Raw genomic sequence first — 16,146 nt, 5'->3', positions numbered from 1 at the left:
ACAATTCTTTGAATATTTATCAAATGACACTAGATCTATATTTGGAATTCACCACTTCCCCTGCATGCATTTAAATATAGTCAGAGTCTTCACCTACGAGATGTGCTCTCCAGACGTCGCGTCTAATTGGCCATTTATTTGTTGTCTTTTTACTACGAAGCCTAGGGCAGAGATAAGGAAACTTTTCACGCTGGAAGGCCACGTTAAGTTAGTTGTAATCTAATAAAGCCGCATTCAAAAAACTTCAATTAGATATTCTTCAAAAAATATCATTCCTGTGTGTTAGTTAACTTCAAAAAAGGAAAACCATTTGTTAATTCTAAAGTTAACTAACATTTTAATGAGTCCGCTGTGACAGCTTTTTGTAAGAAAATATTTGAATGTTTGGTTGTAGCATGGAGGTCTGCTGTTTCAGCTGATGGGTATCCGTCATTTATGACCTGAAGGGCGTCTTTATTTTGGTTAGGTAGTAGAATGTAGATTCTCAGCAATAAGTGATTGAAAAGCAGGAACGAAATTATCGTGCATGTTGGCGAAGGTATGGATATTCTATTGCATTTTCCATATTTCAATCGGATCTTTCTTAATGTCAAATAAGGACACTAAAATATGATATTTTCCTACCTCAATCAATTCCATCTGTAGTTCTTTAAGAACCTAGATGAGGTTGAAATACTAATTTGAGTGTGATATCATGATTCTCAAAGTCAGTGAACCTTACGTTGTAGTCTTCAATCAAAAGTCTATAACAGCTGCATGTTCTTCAAATGACTTGCAGGAGTCCTCCTGTTCATCAATGACCTTTCCTAACTAGGAAAAATGTTCATCGAAAATTTCCTTTTGAAGAATTTTTGAAAAAAGATAACATTTTCGAACTAAATTTTTTGCCACATATATATATATAGACTGAGTTTTATCTTGCAAAGAAATATTCGAGTGATTTTGCTTTGACATGATATCACACAGTAATGTAACATTTCTGTAGAAATCTTCTTTCAATAATTGATTGCTGATTCCGTTCTTCATAAAATTTGATTACCTGTTCTCACAATTTTTGCTAACATCTGTCCCTGCGATAGCCAACGCACTTTAGAATGGTACGGTACATCCACACTGAATCAAACAACTTTAGCATGTTACGAAACTGGCGATGCCGTGTTGCATTTTCACGAATATAGTTAACAATATTTATAACTTGTTGCAAAGTGTCACTTAAAATAGATTTGGCAGAGATTTTGCAGATGTAAGATACAATGAAAAGAAATGGTAACATCTGGGTCGGATAATACATTTTTATCCATGCAATAAACACTTTATGTTTTCCTGTCATTGAAGCTGCACCGTCTGTTCATACACTCAGTAAAGTAATCAAATTCAGTCCAATTTCACGAGATCTATCTTGAAAGTTTGTGAAGATATCTATCCCTCATGTTCTACACGTAAGAGTGCCGAAAGCCAGTAACTCCTCGTAACAAATAAAAACTTCTGTTATGGCCCAAATGAAGTATAGAACCTGCAGTTGATTCATCCAAAGTGCTTGAATAATATAGGTTTTCCTTTATAAGGCTGTTCTGTTACGTTGAAAGCTAATTCATGCTACTGATCAGCTATGGTTCTCCTTGAAAGAGGTAGTTGTTTGTACTTTGAAACCTTATCGGGGCCTAAGCATCCTACAACTTCGACAATGCATTCTTTTACGATTGCCACATCGCTGAATGGCTTTTCTTTACCTGAGTATATAAGCTACTTTATAAGTTGCTTCAGTGGCATTATTTCCGAGCTTTGCCACTGCTTGAAATAACTTCTGCAATGCGACCTTTCGCAGTCCTTTTAATTTGAAATATTAGTGGTTCTCATGAGTGGCATAACGCTGATGAGCATTGAATTTCTTCAATGTTGATATCGCAGTATCACAAAGCAAGCAAATCAATTTATCTTTGGCAGACTTATCTTTAATAATATTGCAGTTCCCAATCCTCATTAAACCTGTTTTCTTCCCCCGGAGTTCTCTTGCTCTTCTTTGATAGGATGAACTGTTAAGCAGAAAGAAAATAAGAAAAAAACATACGTGGATACGGTCAAGCTGTGAAACTATTCTCAAATTCCACTTCAAATGGAAAGCCACGTGCAAGTGCTGGATGGCCACGGACTAGCCAGCCCCGGGCAGTAACGGCGCCAATCAGGCCATTCTAGAATTAACGTACATTCTAGAGTTGCATTAGAATTAAATCATGAGTGTAGCAGGTGTCGAAATTGCCCTTATAATATATTAAGTTTGTAATTGTGACGATTAGTTGGAGGGGATTATTTCGCTGAATTTTCTTTTACTCTTTGGTATGTTAAATACGTTTAAATACGTTCATTTTAAGGTTAAAATAAAAATTATAAAATACGAATAAACACATATTAATAAACATGAAAGACTTGTTATGAAGAATTTGAGTTCATTCAAAAGGCCACACTTAATGGCCTAGAAGGTCGCTGGTTCCTCACCCCTGGCCTAGAAGATTGGGGGCTAAAATAACCAATTGTCTTTGTGTGTTTGTCATTTGGCGCGATCTCAGAAATATCCTTTATATGATCATCTTTCATCGATAAATTTCCATATATCATATTTATTGTGAGCTTACTGAATAAAATCCATGGAGGAGACATCTCGGATTTCATGCTGAACTATTATTGTAAAGCTTATCTTTCAGAAACTACAACACAGAAGAAAGAAAGTTCCGAAAAATGCTACTACGATGGGGAAATATACATACTTGGGCAGGTATTCATGGCTAAAGATCAATGTAATCAGTGCGGTTGCAAGACTAAAGGAAAAGTAGAGTGTACACTAAAGAAATGTCCTCCCCCAACAACTCCAGGTAATCTTGAAAGATGTTTTTGAAGCAGGAAGTACTGAACAGTAAAGGTTAAACTTCATCACCAAAACTTTTACTGTTCACGTTTAAATGAAATTAGCCTATTTTTCATATTGTACCTCAATTCTGAAATAGATAGTAAAGTGTGATATCACTAGTGGAACACCCGATATAGGTTATAAAACTGCCCTGTCTTCTGTAATATGAATTTTTATTACAACAGTATTTAAAGAACTTAAGAATATTATAGCTATCTCGTTTTACTTTCTTAGCATTATAACAAATCTAATACAAGATTTTCAAGAGTATTGTTGGGATTGGAATATAAGTGTTGCTTAACGAGACAATAGTTTGAAATCTAAATTAAGAAAATTGGAGTTAGAATTGAAACTATAATTTCAAACATATAATTCAACATATGTTTTGATTTAGTTTTTAATGATTTGGGTTTCCGTAATTCATTGTACCCTTGAGATACATTTCTTAACCCCTCTTCTGAATGTAAATTTTTAACATAATGGTCACGCAATATTGTTGAAGTGAACCTGTCGATATATTCTATTACTGTGTGCACTATTAAACGCTTTTGACATTGCCTTGTAGACGTTTTTCTGGAATATTGTATAACCATGATATTCTACAGAAATGATAGCATTTGCTTTTTTCTCGCCTATGACAAAAAAAACAACCAATCATATTGTTAGAAGAACAAATATATTTTAGAGTGCCCAAGATCTCTAACATCCTCTCTTAACAATTTTAGGATAGTAAATAAATTAAAGATACTTTTCCTCATCCTATTATCAAATGCTTTTAGTATTGTCTGTAAATGCTTATCTATAGTATTAGATAATCATGATATTCTAAAGCCATAATAGCATAAGTCTTTCTTCATTGCACACGACAGAAAACTACAATTCACATCGGTAGAATGGCAAATACATTTTAAAGTGTCCAAATTCTCCCAAATCTAGTCGTTCTTTACAGTTTGAGAATATTAAATAAACTAGAGATTACTTACCTCGTCCATAGTTACGATGTCCATTTATTGCAAATAAAATTTGCGATAGAATGGTGAATTGGCACGTAAATTCACCATCCTTTTGAAATAACAAAAATCCTGCAAATAATATAAACTTAACACCTATGACTTCAAAATGTTTTGCAATCACCTATTTCAGCTTTAAAATATACTTTTTGGAATAATTTTCAAATTCACTATAACGTTCTAGCATTATTGAAAGTATCAAAGTATAAGAATGAATCGTAAAATTTAAGAATGTTGTTTTGAACATTGACCAAATAACATTAACTCCATGTTTGGAATTCACAAGAACTTGTTAATAGATTTCAATGCATAATATGAACTTTGCCGAAAGTGTCCTCACATACGAGTCGTGCTCTTCGGAGACGAAGTCGAATTAAGCATTTATATGTTATATCTTCTCTTCTACATGGCATTCGAGAATGGACGAATTGAGATAACCAATTCAATTTGTGTGTTTGTAATTTGTCTCAATTTCGGAAATATTTTCCTATGTTCAGCTTCCACGATTAATCATCATATTTCATACTCATATTGTGTATAGCTACTGAAAATCTCTAACAGAGTCGTTTGCAAATTCATTTTGGAGTCGTGTAAACTTTTCTTTCAGCAACTACAACTGTAGAATGCCGGTACGAAAAACAAGTATACATGTTGGGAGACATATTCATAGCCGTAGATAAATGTAATAAGTGCAGTTGCAAAGCCAAAGGAAAAGTGGAATGCACAAAACTGAAATGTTCTCTCTCAACAACTACAGGTAACAATAAAAGTTATTTGATTATAATGAGACATATCACTTTAAAATCTTATGCTCATCATTGCCTTAATTTGCTTACAATACAACGAATGGGATATACAAGTTTGGAGAATGATAATGGGATTGACACTGAGGATTTGTAAGCCAGATAATAATCATTCGAAACCAATATAAAGAAGATGGAAGGCATCAGTGATCTTACAACTTCAAGCATCTAATTTAATGTATAATATATTTTTATTTCTTAATGACTTGGTTTTCGTAATTCATAGTACACTTCAGTTACTAGTCAATGCCTCTTTGTAAATATCAACTCATCTCAAACATGAACGTTAAAATATATCTTTTAACAGATCCCATTATCGTATATTTTATCAAATTCTTTTGGTATTGTCTGCAGATGTTTATCTGAAGTATTAGATAATCATGACACTATAAAGCCATAATAGTATGTATTTCTTTGTTGCTCATCAGTAGAATGGCTTTATAGCGTCCAGGATCTCCAAAATCTTCTCTTTTCCTACAGTTTGATAATATTAAATAAACTAGAAACTACTTACTTCGTCCACAGTTACGATGAACACCAACGATAAGTAGGAGTCCAAGATTTTAGCACTCACTACATTCAGTTTTGAAATATTTAAGTTTGAATAAATTCGAAATAAGCTGTAACATAAGTGACATTTTTGAAATTATTGAAAAATAAGACTGACTTGGAAATTCGAGAGAAGAGATCATTTTTTTTGTATATGTTTATCTTAGAAATATTTGTTCTCGATATTGAATTCCCTAATAATGTATTTCAATGCGTAACCCTCACTATGTCGTCTATGTCATCAGGAAGAAGACTAGCTTCGAGAGCATCTCGTTAAATTAACTATTTACGTGTCTCTTCTGCTACATGGTATTTGGAATGTAGGACCAAAGTAAGCAATAAGTACATACTTCGTGTGTATTAATCTAGGAAATGATTTCATATACGATCATCTTTCATCGATAAAATTTAATATATCATTAATACATTATAACTTACTAATCAACTTGTTGGAGTGGATGTCTTTATTTTCCTATCGAATTCGTTTAAAACTTATCTTTTAGAAACTACACTAAAGAAGATCGAGACTTTATTTAAATGCTTCTACAATGGACAAGTGCACACATTTGGGGAAGTATTCATAGCCGTAGATAAATGTAATAAGTGCAGCTGCAAAGCCAAAGGAAAAGTAGAATGTACAAAATTGGAATGTTCTCTCTCAACACATCCAGGTAAAAATAAAATTTGTTTGATTATAATGAGGCATATCAATTTAAAATCTTATGCCTATTATTACCTAAATTTCCTTACAACATAACGAATGGGATATACAATTTTGGAGAATGATAATGGGATTGTCACTGAGGATTTGTAAGCCAGATAATAATCATTCGAAACCAATATTAAGAAGATGGAAATCATCAGTGACCTTACAACTAAAAACATTGAATTTAATGTATAATATATTTTTATTTCTTAATGACTTGGTTTTCGTAATTCATAGAACACTTCAGATACTAGTCAATGTCTCTTTGTAAATATCACCTCATCTCAAACATGAACGTTAAAATATATCTTTTAACAGATCCCATTATCGTATATTTTATCAAATTCTTTTGGTATTGTCTGCAGATGTTTATTTGAAGTATTAGATAATCATGACACTATAAAGCCATAATAGTATGTATTTCTTTGTTGCTCATCAGTAGAATGGCTTTATGGCGTCCAGGATCTCCAAAATCTTCTCTTTTCCTACTGTTTGATAATATTAAATAAACTAGAAACTACTTACTTCGTCCACAGTTACGATGAACACCAACGATAAGTAGGAGTCCAAGATTTTAGCACTCACTACATTCAGTTTTGAAATATTTAAGTTTGAATAAATTCGAAATAAACTGTAACATAAGTGACATTTTTGAAATTATTGAAAAATAAGACTGACTTGGAAATTCGAGAGAAGAGATCATTTTTTTTGTATATGTTTATCTTAGAAATATTTGTTCTCGATATTGATTTCCCTAATAATGTATTTCAATGCGTAACCCTCACTATGTAGTCTATGTCATCAGGAAGAAGACTAGCTTCGAGAGCATCTCGTTAAATTAACTATTTACGTGTCTCTTCTGCTACATGGTATTTGGAATGTAGGACCAAAGTAAGCAATAAGTACATACTTCGTGTGTATTAATCTAGGAAATGATTTCATATACGATCATCTTTCATCGATAAATTTTCATATATCATTAATACATTGTAACTTACTAATCAACTTGTTGGAGTCTTTATAATAAATGTCTTTATTTTCCCATCGAATTCGTATACAACTTATCTTTTAGAAATTACAGTAAAGAAGATCGAGGCTTTAATTAAATGCTACTACAATGGAGAAATACACATACTTGGCGAAGTATTCGTAGCCGTAGATAAATGTAATAAGTGCAGTTGCAAAGACCAAGGAGAAATAGACTGCTCAAAATTGGAATGTTCTCCCTCAACAACTCCAGGTAACAATAAAAGTTGTTTGATTATAATGAGACATATCATTTTAAAATCTTATGCCTATCATTGCCTTAATTTGCTTACAATACAACGAATGGGATATACGATTTGGGAGAATGATAATGGGATTGACACTGAGGATTTGTAAGCCAGATAATAATCATTCGAAACCAATATTAAGAAGATGGAAAGCATCAGTGACCTTACAACTAAAAACATTGAATTTAATGTATAATATATTTTTATTCCTTAATGACTTGGCTTTTCGTAATTCATCGTACACTTCAGATACTAGTCAATACCTCTTTGTAAATATCACCTCATCTCAAACATGAACGTTAAGATGTATCTTTTAATGGATCCCATTATCGCATATTTTATCAAATTCTTTTGGTATTGTCTGTAGATAGGGCGGCGAGCTGGCAGAAACGTTAGCACGCTGGGCGAAATGCTTAGCAGGACTTCGTCTGCCGCTACGTTCTGAGTTCACATAACGCCGAGGTCGACTTTGTCTTTCATCGTTTCGGTGTCGATTAAATAAGTACCATTTATGCACTGGGATCGATATAATCGACTTTATCCGTTTGTCTGTCCTTGTTTGTCCTCTTTGTGCCAAGCACCTTGTGGGTAGTAAAGGAATAGATATTGTCTGTAGATGTTTATCTGAAGTATTAGATAATCATGACACTATAAAGCCATAATAGTATGTTTTTCTTTGTTGCTCATCAGTAGAATGGCACATAGGTTTTATAGCATCCAGGATCTCCAAAATCTAGTGTTTCTCTACAGTTTGATAATATTAAATAAACTAGAAACTACTTACCTCGTCCACAGTTACGATGAACACCAACAATAAGTAGGAGTCCAAGATTTTAGCACTTACTGCATTCACTTTTGAAATGTTCATGCTTGAATAAATTCGAAATAACCTGCAAGTTAAGTGACATTTTTGAAATTATTAAAACATAAGACTGACATGTAAATCAGAGTGAAGAAGTCTTATATATATATATTTATCTTAGAAATATTTATACTCGATATTGATTCCCCTAATAATGTATTTCAATGCATAATCCTCACTGTGTCGTCTATGTCATCAGGAAGAAGACTAGCTTCAAGAGCATCTCGTTAAATTAACTATTTACGTGTCTCTTCTGCTACATGGTATTTGGAATGTAGGACCAAAGTAAGCAATAAGTACATACTTCGTGTGTATTAATCTAGGAAATGATTTCATATACGATCATCTTTCATCGATAAATATTCATATATCATTAATACATTGTAACTTACTAGTCAAATGTTTTGCAGTGGATGTCTTTATTTTCCTATCGAATTCGTTTAAAACTTATCTTTTAGAAACTACACTAAAGAAGATCGAGACTTTAATTAAATGCTACTACAATGGAGAAATTCATATAATTGGCGAAGTATTCATAGCCGTAGATAAATGTAATAAGTGCAGTTGCAAAGACAATGGAGAAGTAGACTGCACAGAAAAGAAATGTTCTCGTTCAACAGCTCCAGGTAACAATAAAAGTTGTTTGATTATAATGAGACATATCATTTTAAAATCTTATGCCTATCATTGCCTTAATTTGCTTACAATACAACGAATGGGATATACGATTTGGGAGAATGATAATGGGATTGACACTGAGGATTTGTAAGCCAAATAATAATCATTCGAAACCAATATTGAGAAGATGGAAAGCATCAGTGACCTTACAATTTCAAGCATCGAATTTAATGTACAATATATTTTTATTTCTTAATGACTTGGCTTTTCGTAATTCATAGTACACTTGAGACACTAGTCAATACCTCTTTGTAAATATCACCTCATCTCAAACATGAACGTTAAAATGTATCTTTTAATAGATCCCATTATCTTATAGTTTATTAAATTCTTTTGGTATTGTCTGCAGATATTTATCTGAAGTATTAGATAATCATGACACTATAAAGCCATAATAGTATGTCTTTCTTTGTTGCTCATCAGTAGAATGGTAAATAGGTTTTATAGCGTCCAGGACCTCCAAAATCTAGTGTTTCTCTACAGTTTGATAATATTAAATAAACCAGAAACTACTTACCTCGTCCATAGTTACGATGGACACCAACGATAAGTAGGAGTCCAAGATTTTAGCACTCACTACATTCAGTTTTGAAATATTTATGTTTGAATAAATTCGAAATAAGCTGTAAGTTAAGTGACATTTTTGAAATTATTGAAAAATGAGACTGACTTGGAAATTCGAGAGAAGAGATCTTTTTTTTTTGTATATGTTTATCTTAGAAATATTTGTTCTCGATATTGATTTCCCTAATAATGTATTTCAATGCGTAACCCTCACTATGTCGTCTATGTCATCAGGAAGAAGACTAGCTTCAAGAGCATCTCGTTAAATTAACTATTTACGTGTCTCTTCTGCTACATGGTATTTGGAATGTAGGACCAAAGTAAGCAATAAGTACATACTTCGTGTGTATTAATCTAGGAAATGATTTCATATACGATCATCTTTCATCGATAAATTTTCATATATCATTAATACATTGTAACTTACTAATCAAACTTGCTGGAGTGGATGTCTTTATTTTCCTATCGAATTCGTATACAACTTATCTTTTAGAAATTACAGTAAGGAAGATCGAGACTTTATTTAAATGCTACTACAATGGAAAAATACACATACTTGGCGAAGCATTCATAGCCGTAGATAAATGTAATAAGTGCAGTTGCAAAGTCAAAGGAAAGATAGAATGCACAAAACAGAAATGTTCTCCTTCAACAACTCCAGGTAACAATAAAAGTTGTTTGATTATAATGAGACATAACACTTTAAAATCTTATGCTTATCATTGCCTTAATTTCCTTACAATACAACGAATGGGATATACAATTTTGGAGAATGATAATGGGATTGACACTGAGGATTTGTAAGCTAGATAATAATCATTCGAAACCAATATTAAGAAGATGGAAAGCATCAGTGATCTTACAACTAAAAACATCGAATTTAATGTATAATATATTTTTATTTCTTAATGACTTGGTTTTCGTAATTCATAGAACACTTCAGATACTAGTCAATACCTCTTTGTAAATATCACCTCATCTCAAACATGAACGTTAAAATGTATCTTTTAATAGATCCCATTATCGTATATTTTATCAAATTCTTTCGGATTGTCTGCAGATGTTTATCTTAATTATTAGATAATCATGACACTATAAAGCTATAATAGTATGCCTTTCTTTGTTGCTCATCAGTAGAATGGCTTTATAGCGTCCAGGATCTCCAAAATATTCTCTTTTCCTACAGTTTGATAATATTAAATAAACTAGAAACTACTTACCTCGTCCATAGTTACGATGAACAACAACGATAAGTAGGAGTCCAAGATTTTAGCACTTACTGCATTCATTTTGAAATGTTCATGTTTGAATAAATTCGAAATAAGCTGTAACATAAGTGACATTCTTGAAATTATTGAAAAATAAGACTGACTTGTAAATTCGAGAGAAGAGATCTTTTTTTTTTTTGTATATGTTTATCTTAGAAATATTTGTTCTCGATATTGAATTCCATAATAATGTATTTCAATGCGTAACCCTCACTGTGTCGTCTATGTCATCGGGAAGAAGACTAGCTTCAAGAGCATCTCGTTAAATTAACTATTTACGTGTCTCTTCTGCTACATGGTATTTGGAATGTAGGACCAAAGTAAGCAATAAGTACATACTTCGTGTGTATTAATCTAGGAAATGATTTCATATACTATCATCTTTCATCGACAAATTTTCATATATCATTAATACATTGTAACTTACTAGTCAAACTTTTTGCAGTGGATGTCTTTATTTTCCTATCGAATTCGTGTAAAACTTATCTTTTAGAAACTACACTAAAGAAGATCGAGATTATATATAAATGCTACTACAATGGAGAAGTACACATATTTGGGGAAGTATTCGTAGCCGTAGATAAATGTAATAAGTGCAGTTGCAAAGCCAAAGGAAAGGTAGAATGCACAAAATTGGAATGTTCTCCCTCAACAACCCCAGGTAACAATAAAAGTTGTTTGATTATAATGAGACATATCACTTTAAAATCTTATGTTTATCATTGCCTTAATTTGCTTACAATACAACGAATGGGATATACGATTTGGGAGAATGATAATGGGATTGACACTGAGGATTTGTAAGCCAGATAATAATCATTCGAAACCAATATTAAGAAGATGGAAAGCATCAGTGATCTTACAATTTCAAGCATCGAATTTAATGTATAATATATTTTTATTTCTTAATGACTTGGCTTTTCGTAATTTATAGAACACTTGAGACACTAGTCAATACCTCTTTGTAAATATCACCTCATCTCAAAAATGAACGTTAAAATGTATCTTTTAATAAATCCTATAATCGTATATTTTATTAAATTCTTTTGGTATTGTCTGCAGATATTTATCTGAAGTATTAGATAATCATGACACTATAAAGCCATAATAGCATGTCTTTCTTTGTTGCTCATCAGTAGAATGATAAATAGGTTTTATAGCGTCCAGGATCTCCAAAATCTAGTGTTTCTCTTCAGTTTGATAATATTAAATAAACCAGAAACTACTTACCTCGTCCATAGTTACGATGGACACCAACGATAAGTAGGAGTCCAAGATTTTAGCACTTACTGCATTCACTTTTGAAATGTTCATGTTTGAATAAATTCGAAATAAGCTATAACATAAGTGACATTTTTGAAATTATTGAAAAATAAGACTGACTTGTAAATTCGAGAGAAGAGATCTTTTTTTTTTTTGTATATGTTTATCTTAGAAATATTTGTTCTCGATATTGATTTCCCTAATAATGTATTTCAATGCGTAACCCTCACTATGTCGTCTATGTCATCAGGAAGAAGACTAGCTTCAAGAGCATCTCGTTAAATTAACTATTTACGTGTCTCTTCTGCTACATGGTATTTGGAATGTAGGACCAAAGTAAGCAATAAGTACATACTTCGTGTGTATTAATCTAGGAAATGATTTCATATACGATCATCTTTCATCGATAAATTTTCATATATCATTAATACATTGTAACTTACTAATCAAACTTGTTGGAGTGGATGTCTTTATTTTCCTATCGAATTCGTTTAAAACTTATCTTTTAGAAACTACACTAAAGAAGATCGAGACTTTATTTAAATGCTACTACAAAGGAGAAGTACACATATTTGGGGAAGTATTCATAACCATAGATAAATGTAATAAGTGCAGTTGCAAAGCCAAAGGAAAAGTAGAATGCACAAAATTGAAATGTTCTCTCTCAACACATCCAGGTAAAAATAAAAGTTGCTTGATTATAATGAGACATATCACTTTAAATTCTTATGCCTATTATTACCTAAATTTCCTTATAACATAACGAATGGGACATACTATTTTGGAGACTGATAATGGGATTGACACAGAGGATTTGTAAACCAGATAATAATCATTCGAAACCAATATAAACGAGATGGAAAGCATCAGTGACCTTACAACTTCAAACATCGAATTTAATGTACAGGTTAGCCCAAAATTAGGTTTACAGTTATCACGTAAGCACTTTGAATGTCTTTTAAAACTTTTTATTACACATAGGTTTCTTTCTTACAATTAAGTAGATTAGCATAGAATGATTTTTTCATATTTTTTTTATAATTAAGATCTAAACTGTTAATATATGAATGCGAAAAGGATTGTTGAATATCTGTAAACCTACTTTTGGGACACCCTGTATAGTATGTTTATTTCTTAATGACATGTTTTTTTGTAATTCATAGTACTCTTTGGATTCTTGCCAATGCTTCCTTGTAAATGTTACCTCATCTCTAACATGAACGTTAACATGAATCTTTTGATAGATTCCATTATCGTGTCTGTTATCAACTTCTTTTGGTGTTGTCTGCAGATGCTTATCTGAAGTATTAGATAATCATGACATTCTAAAGCCATAATAGCATGTCTTTGTTCCTCATCGGTAGACTGACAAATATGTTTTCCAGTCTCCAGAATCCCCAAAATTTAGTCTTTCTCTACAGCTTGATAATATTAAATAAACTAGAAACTACTCACCTCGTCTATAGTTACGATGAACACCAACAATAAGTAGAACTCCAAGGTTTTAGCACTCACTACATTCAGTTTTTAAGTGTTCTTGTTTGAATTTTCAAAATAAGCTGTAACATAAATGACATTATTGAAATCTGAGAAATAGAATGTTTTTTGTTTTTTTTAATATTCAACTTAGAAACATTTTATCTTGACACTGAATTCTCGACCACTAACGTATTTCAATGCATAGACAGCACTTTGTCATCTATATCATTAGGAAGAATATTGGCTCCCAGGGCATCTCGTTAAATTAACTATTTACGTGTCTCTTCTGCTACATGGCCTTTGGGGTGTGGGGACCAAAGTAAGCAATAAATACATACTTCGTGTGTAATCATCTAGGAAAGGAATTCATACCGATCAACTTTCATCGAAACTTTTCATATATCCTTAATATATTGTTCTTTACTGACCAAAATGTTTGGAATGGGTGTCTAATTTCACATGGAATTCGTGTAAAACTTACCTTTTAGAAACCACACCAGAGAAGGACGACACTTCCTCAAAATGCCACTACAATGCAGAAATATACGTAATTGGGCAAGACTTCATAGCCATAGATAAATGTAATAAGTGCAGTTGCAAAGCCAAAGGAAAAGTAGTGTGTTCAAAAAAGAAATGTCCTTCCTCATCAACTCCAGGTAACAATAAACATTACTTTCATACCAGCTTTGTTGTACATTATATATTAAATGTCATCGACATTGCTTATTATTAAGTGAAATTACGCTGCATGAATTTTAAAATAGTTACAGTAGCGTGATTTTACTGTTAACATCTCTGCTTTCAGAACCTACAAAATGCTACTACAATGGAAAAATGTACATACTTGAACAGATATTCGTAGCTGTAGACAAATGTAATCAGTGCAGTTGCAAGCTCAAAGGAAAAGTAGAGTGCACCGAAAGGAAATGTTCTGCCACAACAGCTGTAGGTAATAATACTTTCTACTATAGTCACAAGGCCTGAAATTTTAGGGTTGGGGATAGTCGATAAAATCGACCTCAGTGCTCAACTGGTACCGATTTTATCGACACCGAAAGGATGAAAGACAAAATCCACCTCGACAGCATTTGAGCTCAGACTCAGAACGTAATGAGAGAGAAGAAATGCCTCTAAGTATTTTTCCGGCGTGATAATTATTCTGCTAGCTCACCGCTTCAACTCAAGGTAATAATCCTTTCTACGAAAGGCACAATGCCTGAAATTTTTCACGGAAGAGCTAGTAGATTACATCAACCCGGTACCTATTTTATTGACCCCAAAAGGGTGAAAGGCGAAATCGACCTAGCCGAAATTTGAAATCACAGCGTAAAGACGGATTAAATGCTGCTCAGTGTTTTGTCTGGCGTGCTCGCCGCATTGACTCCAGGTAATAATAAATGATGCTTTCAAGCCGGATGTACTGAACATTATATCTTAAAATCCATCAGCATTCTTTATGTTAAATGAAATTAAGCTGAGTCTTGGATATTTTTGTATGAATTTTAGTACAGTGTCACAGTTTTATTGGTAACATCTCTGATAATGATTATAAAATTGTCCTGCAAGTATGTCTTTTCAGATTCTTCAGTAATATGTTATTTATTACGATTGTGCGTAAGCAACTAACGAACAACATGGCTTTCATTCTGTTTTCTTTCTTTGAATACAAACACTTCAGATATCCGATTTGTGGGAATAATATTGGAATTGGGATAGAGGTTTTGTGAGCGAAACAAAGTTAATTTTTAACAAGATGGTTAGGTTACGCAATGTTCTTGAATTCTATAATCGTGTCCAGTATCAAATGTTTTTTGGTATTGTCTTCAAATGTTTGTGACGGTGGGCTGAAACGTTCATGGGCTGACTATGAAGGAGTGATGCCAGAACTGTGAAATCTTGCATTCATTAATTCCAACTCTTCTTATTAATAACTGCATTGTTTCTTTCTAGATAAACTGATCTCTGACACTTCAAAGACTGAGGACTTCAAAAGTAGCTAGTAGCGACCTCTCTTGAAAATCGACAAAATTTGGCATCGTGGTGCAATCAAGTACCTGCAGAAAAAGGATTTAGTGCCTAACGACATTAATGTCGACATGCTTGCTGCATAAAGGAATGACGCTCCAGCTTTATCAGCAATGCAAAAGTGAGATGCTGAATTAAGGGGGTGAACAGAGAGTCTTGATGATGCCCCAAGGTTTGGACGTCGTGCAACTGCCAGCATTGATCGTATTCACCACATGCTGATGGATGACGGGCGACAGACTATAAATCAAATAACCAATGCTATTAGCATATCGTATAAGTGAGTTGAGAATATTCTGCACGATGAACTTGGCATTACGTAGGTTTCTGCTCGGTGGGTGCTACGTCTTCTGACACCTGATCAAAGGCGCACCAGGATGATCACAATACGGGAACATCTGACATTGCTTCAGGCATATCTAGCCTGTTTCCTTGAACGTGTCCTACCGAGGATGAGTTTTGTCTTCATCACTTTGAACGAGAGACAAAGAGACAATGCATGCAATGAAAACACCCTTTCTCACCTGCTCCAAAGAAGGCCAAGGTAATTTCATCTGCAGGAAAGTTGACGGCCTCAGTTTTTTGGAATGCAAAAGGCATTGTGTTTATTGACTGTCTTTAAAAGGGCCATATTATCAATGGATAGTATTATGCCAACTTGCTGAGGCAGTTACGAAAACCTATCAAGACCAAACGCCCTGGAAAACTAACGAAAGTGGTCTTCATTGGGACAATGCCCCAGTACACAAGTGCTTGGTTTCAA

At 33.1% G+C, this 16,146-nt stretch overlaps 1 protein-coding gene across 1 annotated transcript in view; it reads left to right on the top strand.

The window, feature by feature from the left end:
- The window catches only part of LOC115217671, a 337,402-nt gene that overhangs the window by 220,449 nt on the left and 100,807 nt on the right, over positions 1-16,146 (top strand). The window contains exons 41-45 of the mRNA XM_036507562.1: positions 2,700-2,867; positions 4,520-4,669; positions 5,768-5,854; positions 13,934-14,014; positions 14,164-14,307. Coding sequence (XP_036363455.1) covers positions 2,700-2,867; positions 4,520-4,669; positions 5,768-5,854; positions 13,934-14,014; positions 14,164-14,307 — 630 coding nt within the window. The remainder of the gene's footprint in view (positions 1-2,699; positions 2,868-4,519; positions 4,670-5,767; positions 5,855-13,933; positions 14,015-14,163; positions 14,308-16,146) is intronic.

Source organism: Octopus sinensis, linkage group LG11, assembly GCF_006345805.1.
Source record: "Octopus sinensis linkage group LG11, ASM634580v1, whole genome shotgun sequence".
Taxonomy (NCBI): domain Eukaryota; kingdom Metazoa; phylum Mollusca; class Cephalopoda; order Octopoda; family Octopodidae; genus Octopus; species Octopus sinensis.
Note: the sequence above shows the minus strand (reverse complement) of the source record. Positions and strands in the feature narration are given on the sequence as shown.